The 9,580-nt window shown below is 36.0% G+C and overlaps 1 protein-coding gene across 1 annotated transcript; it reads left to right on the forward strand.

Moving 5' to 3' along the window:
- Positions 1-3,472: 3,472 nt before the first annotated feature.
- LOC111433371 (ABC transporter G family member 25-like) lies at positions 3,473-9,271 on the forward strand. Its single transcript, XM_023070406.1, has 4 exons — positions 3,473-3,609; positions 3,694-3,921; positions 4,009-4,612; positions 7,983-9,271. Exons 1-4 carry the CDS (start codon positions 3,559-3,561, stop codon positions 8,975-8,977), a joined length of 1,878 nt encoding a protein of 625 aa, XP_022926174.1. The 5' UTR covers positions 3,473-3,558; the 3' UTR covers positions 8,978-9,271.
- Positions 9,272-9,580: the final 309 nt, after the last annotated feature.

The following is a 9,580-nucleotide window of genomic DNA, read 5'->3' on the forward strand; positions in this document are numbered from 1 at the left end:
AAAAAAAAAAAAAAAAAAAAAAAAACTTAATTAGAGGCCTTCCAATCACTTTAATTGCGTGGGTTTAACAGGAAAATAGTTACTTACTACTAGTAACTAAAAACTAGGAATGATTTTCGAATTTATGTAGCTCTCACAAATTTATGAGGGGAGAGCGATGTTTGGTAAACCAGTCACCATATTCCTTCAAGACAGAAAGTGTATGACCATACCTAAAATGGCAAAGCTAGTTTGTATCTCCTTTCTTCACCATTAAACTTCTGGCAACTATATTTAATGTCAATGAATATAATCGGTTAGTGGTTATCTTCATCTTAGCAATTGATCATCTTCTGGAGTCATAAATCTCACCTTTGTTATTTTGAAATGTGATCACATACCCCCTTCTTGCAATTGACTGATACTAAGAAGTTGACCTTCAAATAAGAAACGTAAAACACATTAGAAATAAACTCTACAAAGTCATTTCTAGTCTTGATATCTACTCTCTTCTCCCATCACTTGGACTGTTGCATTATTACCAAGACAAACAGTAGTACAAAAACTTTCATAAAAAATTGAGAAGAATTCCCTACCACCTGAATATGGTTGCTACATCCAGAGTCTAAGACTCACACTCCTTAATCTGCAACCTTCATTGTATGGAATGATATTAACAAAGTTTCTTCTTCTCTTTTCTCCGCAAAGTTGAATCGATATCCTTTCTTCTTTTTCAGTCTGGTATTAACAAAGTTTCTTCTTCTCTTTTCTCCGCAAAGTTGGATGGATCTCCTTTCTTCTTTTTCAGTCTGGTATAGCATTCATTCTTATAATGTCCAAGACATCCACATTTGTAGCATTCCACCTTAGACTTGTCAAAATGTCTCTTGCCATTATTGTCATAATCGCCCCTGACTAGATCTGATGACCTGTCAACATCTCTACTTCTTTCCCGACTGCCTCTTCCATGACATTTGCTTCTTCCTCGGCCTCTACCTCTAGAACTTGAAACTTCACCTGGTGCGAATATCTTTAAGGTTGTCACCTCCTCTATTGCACCCGTGCGATTAAGCTTCTGACTATGCACTAGCACTGAGCTTTGAAGTTCATCAATTTGTATTTCCTCGACATTGTTTGCTTCTTCACTAGAACATACAATATAATCAAACTTTGGAGTTAGAGATTACAAAATATTTTCTATAATTGTAACATCAGTGATTGAATCACCATGCATCCTCATTTTATTTGCAAGACCCAAAACATTGTCAATATAATCATTCAGTGTTTCTCCCTTTTGCATTTGGAGAATTTCAAAGTCTCTTCTAATTGCTTGAAGTTGAGCACGCTTTACTCTCGTACGTTGAACCTTGGTTCTTCCTCTTCATTGAATCTCAAATCTCCTTGGACGTCTTCTTCTGAAACATCATTTCCAAGATAGTTCGATCAGTGGATTGGAATAAGTACTTCTTGACCTTCAAGTCCTTCAACTTTGATGTTGTCAACCATTGCTATTGAACAGTTGAGAGTACCTCACCTTCACTTGGCTCTTCATAACTCGTCTCCACCATATCAAAGAACTCCTTTGATCTAAGGAAATTTTTCATCAACATCGCCCAATCATCATAGTGACCATCAAATCTCGAGATAGCAGGTTGAACAAAATTATCAACTTGTCTCTTTGTTGCCATTCTTGTTGCTGCTAGATTGCTCTGATACCAGTTGTTGGTGACATCAGATAAATTTGGTAGAAGTTTTGGGAGAAGAGAACTTTGTATTACTAGAAAAAACTGCTAAATTGTTTTTTTACAATATTTCACCAATGCCAACATAAGTATATATATATAATTTGGGACATTCTCCGATACTATTCATGATTCAAAAATCATGAACCAAAAATCATGAACTAATGAAACTATTATTTAAATACATGTATCTCTTAGCAACCTTTCAACCTATTATTCAAATATGTTCAACTAGTGGATTAATTGAACATAAGACCGACTGCAAGTTGTGCCATGAAGTCTATATCATAATGTTTTGTTTGCTTTCACATTATTTCAAATGTTTATGGATTTTATTTCTAGGAGTTACGATATAGAACTACTTCAAAATTTGTTTATTTCTTACCTATTTTCAAGTATTTTCAAGGGAACCCGAATACACTTTTAGTTATTCTACAAGTAATTTCCTTTTTAGAAGAATTTTTTTTTTTTTTACAACTTTTTTTGACACATGGTTTCCAAACATAAGACGTGTGTTTATGGGCAACATGTTTGGGTAGAGAGATCATAGCAACTTCCCAACCATAATAAATAACTTTAGAAACTTAATTGATTTAGATGTTTACATCCAAACTCTTTATTTCTCTCTTCTTTTCATTCGAGTCAAAATTGACTCCTCATTCTATTTTCCCTCAATTTCAGCCAACCTTGTAATCTCTTTTATATATATATATTAGTAAAAACATTATATTATCACCTCAACCTAAAAGTAAAAAAATTGAAGAGTATCTTCACAAGAATTGATTTAATAATGAAAAAGAAGCATATAGCTTTGGAACCATGGGCCATAGTATTTAAGAAACATCTATATTTGTGACGGCTAGTCTCTCAATACGTTTTTTTCTTCTCCCTCTTCCCTTTCTTCTTCTCATGGAAACCTCTGCCAACCTTTCTTCTTCTCATGGAAACCTCTGCCAAAAAACAAAACAAAACAAAAATAAAACAACAACCATGGGAGTCGTATCCTATATCTATATCTAATAAGTATGAATGTAATCGCCTAAGTTCACCGCTAACAAACATGGTCTTCTTTGAACTTTCCATTTCTAATTTTTTCTCAAGTTTTTTAAAACGAGTCTGCTAAGAAGATGGTGCTTCGTTCTCTTCCCTAACTGATTGTGAGATCTCACATCGGTTGGGGAGGAGAACGAATCATTTTTTATAAGGGTATAGAAAGTCCTCTTTAACAGGCACGTTTTAAAAAACTTGAGAAGAAGTTCGAAAGGAAAAGAAAGTTCAAAATGGTCGATGAGCTTTAGTTAAGACATTATTGTATGATGGGTTAATGTTTGAATGGTGATCTCCAAAATGGTTGGATTGAAAAAAAAAAAAAAAGAAGAGCATATAGTAATTAAGAGGATGTTTATTGTGATAAATGGGTTTCTCATTAATCTCTCTTCTTGGTATTTCCAAGGCAAACTAAAAAGGCTGTTCTTCCAAAAAATGACATCAACAAACAAAGAAGGAAAGTGTTGAATAATGTTGATGATGAGAGAAGAAAGGTAAGGGAGTTAGTGGTCTCTCAAGCGGCACAAAATAAATAAACAAATAATGTAATGTTTTTGTGTGTTTCGTTTGCTCCATGGAGCTGCCACGCCACTCCACTCCCCCTCCCTCTTTCACTTTGACGTGTCATCCACTTTGATGCCCCCTCTTCATCTCCCATTAAATACCCTCTCTTCTTTACTCCCTTTCCCCCCTTCCTTCCATATAGCCCCCTCCCTCCCTCTCTCTCTTTCTCTCCTTCTTCTTTCAATCCAATCCAATCCAACCCGTAAACAACTTTGGACCTCCAAAAATGCCTCCCTCTCTTCAAACTAAAGATGCATCCTCTAATCTCACTCTCAAGGTACGTTAATCAACGCCACACCTCTTAAATTTAATCTTTTCATTGCACCTTTCTAAAATTTGCTTGCTTTTTTGGCTCTTCTAGTTTGTAGACGTGAGCTATCGAGTGAAGGTGGCGGACAAGAATGGAAATTCCTTCGGACGGATTTTCACCTGTGCCTCCGATGAGACGGCGGCGGCGCCGCCCCTTCAAGAACGGAATATTCTTCATGGGATTACTGGGGTTGTGTCGCCGGGAGAGATTTTGGCTATTCTTGGCCCCTCCGGGAGTGGGAAATCAACTCTTCTCAATGCTCTTGCCGGAAGATTACAGGCAAGGGATTTCAAATGCTTTCAATTTTTTAAGAATACAAATAAAGTTGAATATTAATTAAGAAGCTGGATGTTATGTCATTATCAGGGTAACGGTTTAACCGGGTCAGTGTTGGCCAATGGTCGGAAACTGACTAAATCCGTACTCCGGCGAACCGGGTTTGTGACACAAGATGACGTCCTCTACCCACACTTAACCGTCCGAGAAACGCTCATATTCTGCTCTCTCCTTCGACGACCACTAACCCTTTCAAAGCAAGAAAAAACCGCGGTGGCCGAGTCGGTGATCGCCGAGCTCGGGTTGACAAAATGCCAGAACACGATTATCGGCAACGCCTTCATTCGCGGTGTCTCTGGCGGAGAACGAAAGAGAGTGAGCATAGCCCATGAGATGTTGATTGACCCTAGCTTACTGATTCTAGACGAGCCGACATCGGGGCTGGACTCTACCACAGCGCATAGGCTGGTGATGACCATGGCGGGGTTGGCTCGGAAGGGGAAGACCATAATCACGTCAATTCACCAGCCATCCAGTCGGGTGTACCAAACTTTTGAGTCTGTGCTTGTGTTGTCAGAAGGGCGGTGTTTGTATTATGGAAAAGGAAATGAAGCCATGAGCTATTTTGAGTCCATTGGCTTCTCGCCGTCTTTTCCCATGAACCCTGCTGATTTTCTCCTCGATCTCGCCAATGGTACGTATAAAATTTCATCCTTACTTTCTAAAATCTCATTTTCTCTCTCAATTTACATTTTTTTTTTTTTTGAATCCCGACATACCCATTAAAGTTTTTAGATTTAATAAGTAAATTAAGTTAGAAAGTGAGATACGATCCATTGGAAGGAAGTCCGATCATGAATTTATAAATAAGGAATATATGAGCCCTAATAGGAAGCCTAAAACTATACTCAAGGTGGATAATATGATATCGAGATCAAAATCATGGGAGCTTATACTCAAAGTAGACGAATATTATATTATTGTGGAGTAGACGAATATTATATTATTGTGGAGAGTCGTTATTTTCGGAAAAGAAACATTCGGAGGGTGGAAGTAGGGAAGTGGTGAGGATAATTAATGCATTTGTGGGATTTTGACTAAATTTTATTTAAAAAATATTCCTTATTTATTTATTTATTTATTTAATAGTCTTCGTTGTGTTCCAATGGCGGTGGAATGTGGATGGGTGAGGTGGTTAACTTTTTAAGGCTCAATATTTTTATATATTCTTGAAAATCTCTGTTTTAAATCTGTGCTATTCTAAGTTTTTGAGTCAGAAAAATTCTTATTCTATCTCTTTCTCTCTCTTCTTATATGTCTTCTTTTTTTTTTTTCCTTTGTTAGTGAGTAAATTAGTGGATATTGCGTCCATGTGTTGTGGTTTTTTTGGCCATTATGGCAGCATCATCCACTATCCATGGGAAGCTTTTAGGGTTTCCTTCACAGCCTTTCAATTAAAAAAAATTACAAAAAAAAAAACCCATCTTTTTATATAAATTATAACTTTTCACATATACCCTCCATTTTAGGAGAAATTAAAAAGATAAGTTTGGTGGGTGTGATTTGGAGTTGCCTTTAAGTTCTTAACCCAATTCAGTAATTAGAAGCTTATTTAGATCTCTTCAATTTTGTGTTCTTTAGTTTTGTCAAAGTTATGAATTTTAGGTCCAAAAAAACAGTGATTTTAATAATGATTATCCAATCAATAGATTTGTTTTGACTTCTAGATTTTATGTCTTTTTTATTATTATTTTTTAAATAATAATGAAGGAGAAAAAATAGGATAAAAAAAGCAAGTTGCGAAAGAAATTAAATCTCATAAATATCAGGAGCTTGAAATGACCATAAAATAGGGGACAGACCCACCTCATTAAAATGCTAGCTGTCAACCCTCCTTAAATGTCCTCAAAATTATTATTATTTTTTTTAATATAATTTTTTTAAATAATTTAAACACATTATATTATACTAATCACTTGTTTAAAGTGGGTCCTAAATTAGATACCTTAATTACAAGGTAATAGATTGAATAGTTTTCTTTAAAAAAAAAAAGTATATATATATATATATATAGATATATAGATATAGATATAAATTCAATCACTTTCTTCAACTTTTTTTGAATTAAAGAAAAGCCTCTACTTTTGTTCCCAACTTTTGAAATCAAAGCTCCTAAACTTCTGGTTTTTAGAGGGTTGTCTTAAAAGGGGTGTTTACATCAATCTCAAACCCTTTTATGTTTGTGGAGTATGCATTAGCCACTCTGCCCCATATGTCTACAACCCTAGAGATGTCTTTAGGGAGAGACAAAGGTCTCTTTGACTTTGACTTTGACTCTCTCTTTTTTTTCTTCCTTTCTTAGTGTTTTTTGGGATCATAGGTGAGAGAGGATACAAAACTTTAGGTTAAAATATTCATGTGTTGGACACATTTATGTATAACTTATATAATATGCTTTTTGGTTTCTAAGATATCATCCAATTTAGAACACCATGATTGTAAAGTGCAAAGATGTAGTGGGGTGGGGGAGGTTTTGACTTTGAAATTTTTAAAGTTTTACTTCTTTTTAAAAGAAATAATAATTTGTGAAATGACGTGGAGCTTAAAAGTGAGAAGGTTATTGGAGATTCAAATTTACCGTTCTTCAGTTATGTTGAGGTTAGTAATATATGATCGTTGAAAAAATCGGTAGAATAGAAAGGAAAGTTTTATGGATTAGGATTTGATGGGCAAGACGATTTTAAAGGTAAAAAACGAAGAAATTTAGGGTTTTTTTTTTTTTTTAAGGAGTATGGCTTGGGTATTCTTCGTTCCCTTCCTTTATTTTTTTCCCTAAAAAATTGATCAATTGATCTTAAACAAAATCGAGGGAGTGTAGTCCCTACTTCCCTTAGGTTGAAATTTATAATGGGGCACTTTAGTCAAAAGTTTTGGAATAGTCCCTCTCGACTTTTTGATATCAAAACTTCCACTTTGTTAGGCCTCTTGTATGATCTCAAGAGATGACAACAATATCTAGACGATGACATTCAAGAGTTTCCTGACCTCTCTTCTATCCCTTCAGTTATATTCAAAAGAATATTGGATTGGATCTATCTTCCTTGTTTTCTATGTGGAGACTTTTTCATTGTAGTTAGAGAGTAAGGTTCGAAATCGCATCTAACGATCTCGACTAAAATGACCATTATTGATATTTCTTAATCAATCGATCCTTCTCGCTACTTTCTCTCTCATATCAACCTTTCTCCCTACTCTTATCTCCTCCGGTTTCTCTCTCCAAAAAAAAAAGTCATCGTACATTTGGTCGACATGACCTTTCACATCGAAGAGCTGTCTAAAAAAGAATCAAGCAATTTGAATTGTGAAACGCATCAACCTAGAAGCATAAAATGTAAGTTAGGCCCTACACGTGTAGGGATGAGATTTAGCAATCCCAATGGCATATAATGATAGCATTTTGGAGTGTTAATGAGAAGCCGTGGGGGAAGTGGAGAGAGAGATGGCCGCCCAAAATGGTTGGTGGAAGGCACCAAAGTAGTAGTGGAACTCTTGCCTTTACCACCAACAATGGTCACCTTTTTTTGTTTGCTGTTCATTGTCTTAAATATTTTGGTTGATTTTAATATCATTACTTTTTAAAGATGGTGCATTTTGGCCATGCTTTTTTGTTGTTCATGGGAAAGAATGATTAAAATAGCTATATAATGGAAAACATCCACTTTTAGAATCTACACGTGCAGGCATTTCAATGGCTCTCTCTTTTGCTTTAGGGTTTTTAAGCTCTCAATAATTGCTTTTTATTTTGAATTTTTTAAGCCACCAATTGAAACATTCCAACCAGATACTCTTATCCAACCGCACTTACCTAATTACTTCATTTTTATTGATAAATAAATAAATAAATATACCCTTTTAATGATATATTCTTTTTAAAATATATAATTTTTTATTGAATAGTGAAGTTTGTGAAGAGTAGAAATCATATTGTAAGCTGTAATTTTGGGGATATGTGAAATTTAGAAGTGGAATTTGAATTGTTTTTTTTCATGTTTGCATGCATGCAGGTGTGTATCAAGTTGACAATGCAAGTGAAGTGGACAAACCCATCATTAAGCAAACCCTAATTACTTCTTATAACACTCTTTTGGCTCCAAGGGTAAAGGCAGCTTGTATGGAAACTTCAACAAAGGAAACGATGTCAGGTGAACGGAAATCAACTCGAACCTGTAAAACTAGTCTGATCTTGTGGTGCTACCAATTGAACATTTTGCTTCAGAGAAATCTCAAAGAACGAAAACATGAAACGTTCAATGCGTTAAGAGTCTTCCAGGTTATAACAGCGGCGATGCTAGCGGGATTGATGTGGTGGCATTCTGATTTTCGAGATATTCAAGATCGACTTGGCCTACTCTTCTTCATTTCCATCTTTTGGGGAGTTTTCCCTTCGTTTAATGCTGTATTTGCATTCCCCCAAGAGCGAGCAATCTTCCTAAAGGAACGAGCTTCCGGTATGTACACGTTATCGTCGTATTTCATGGCTCGAGTCATTGGAGACCTTCCGATGGAGCTCATCCTTCCGACAATTTTTCTCACAGTTGCATATTGGATGACCGACCTGAAACCAGATCTCGTCGCTTTTCTCTTGACTTTGTTGGTCCTCCTCGGCTACGTGCTTGTATCACAAGGGCTCGGCCTTGCTTTAGGTGCAGCAATCATGGATGCCAAACAAGCTTCGACTATAGTAACTGTGACGATGTTGGCGTTTGTATTAACCGGAGGGTTTTACGTACACAAAGTACCAACGTGCATGGCTTGGATCAAGTACATTTCAACGACGTATTATAGTTACAAGCTGTTCATTAACGTGCAATATGGTACCGGAGAGAAGATATGGTCGTTGCTCGGTTGCTCGCACCGTGGAAGCGAGCATCCAAGCTGCAAATTCGTGGAAGAAGATGTGGCAGGGCAAATAAGCCCTGCGTTGAGCATTGGAGCTTTGTTGTTTATGTTTGTGGGTTATAGGCTATTGGCATATTTGGCTTTGAGACGCATCAAATAGAACAAAAGGGTTCTAGAAGTCACCAATGAAGAAGGAGAAGAAGCTGATTTGTTGAGCCAATGAAGCTGCATTGCCTATTTGACACACTTGAAAAAAAGAGTCCACTAACCATTTGGTTCTCCACAACTAATGATGATTTGGGTAAATGTAAATAGCCAAGATGAAGTTCGTGAATGTTTTTTTTTCTTTTATCCCTAGCAAGAAGCGATATCTCTGTTTTGGTACATCCATCAACAGATTGAATAAACGATTTCTTGAAATTATCAATGGAAAATTAAGGTCTCTTATACATCATTTTTTTTGTCGCTCGTTAATTTGATTCAAAGTATATCAATGAAGGGAGTAACCGAACTGGTCCATGTGGTTTGTGTATTAAACACTTAGAGTTGGAATAAATGGTTGAGGATTGTTGGGAGGGACTCCGTTAGTTTAGAGAATGATCATTGACTTATGAGTATAAGTCAATGAGTATGGTTTTATAGTAAGTACACATCTCCACTGGTACGAGGCCTTCTGAGAAACCAAAAACAAAGTCATGAGAGTTTATACTCAAAGTGAACAATAGCATACCATTGTGGAAGTCCGTGATTCCTAACATGGTAT

This window comes from Cucurbita moschata, unplaced genomic scaffold (assembly GCF_002738365.1).
Source record: "Cucurbita moschata cultivar Rifu unplaced genomic scaffold, Cmos_1.0 Cmo_Scf00042, whole genome shotgun sequence".
Lineage (NCBI taxonomy): Eukaryota > Viridiplantae > Streptophyta > Magnoliopsida > Cucurbitales > Cucurbitaceae > Cucurbita > Cucurbita moschata.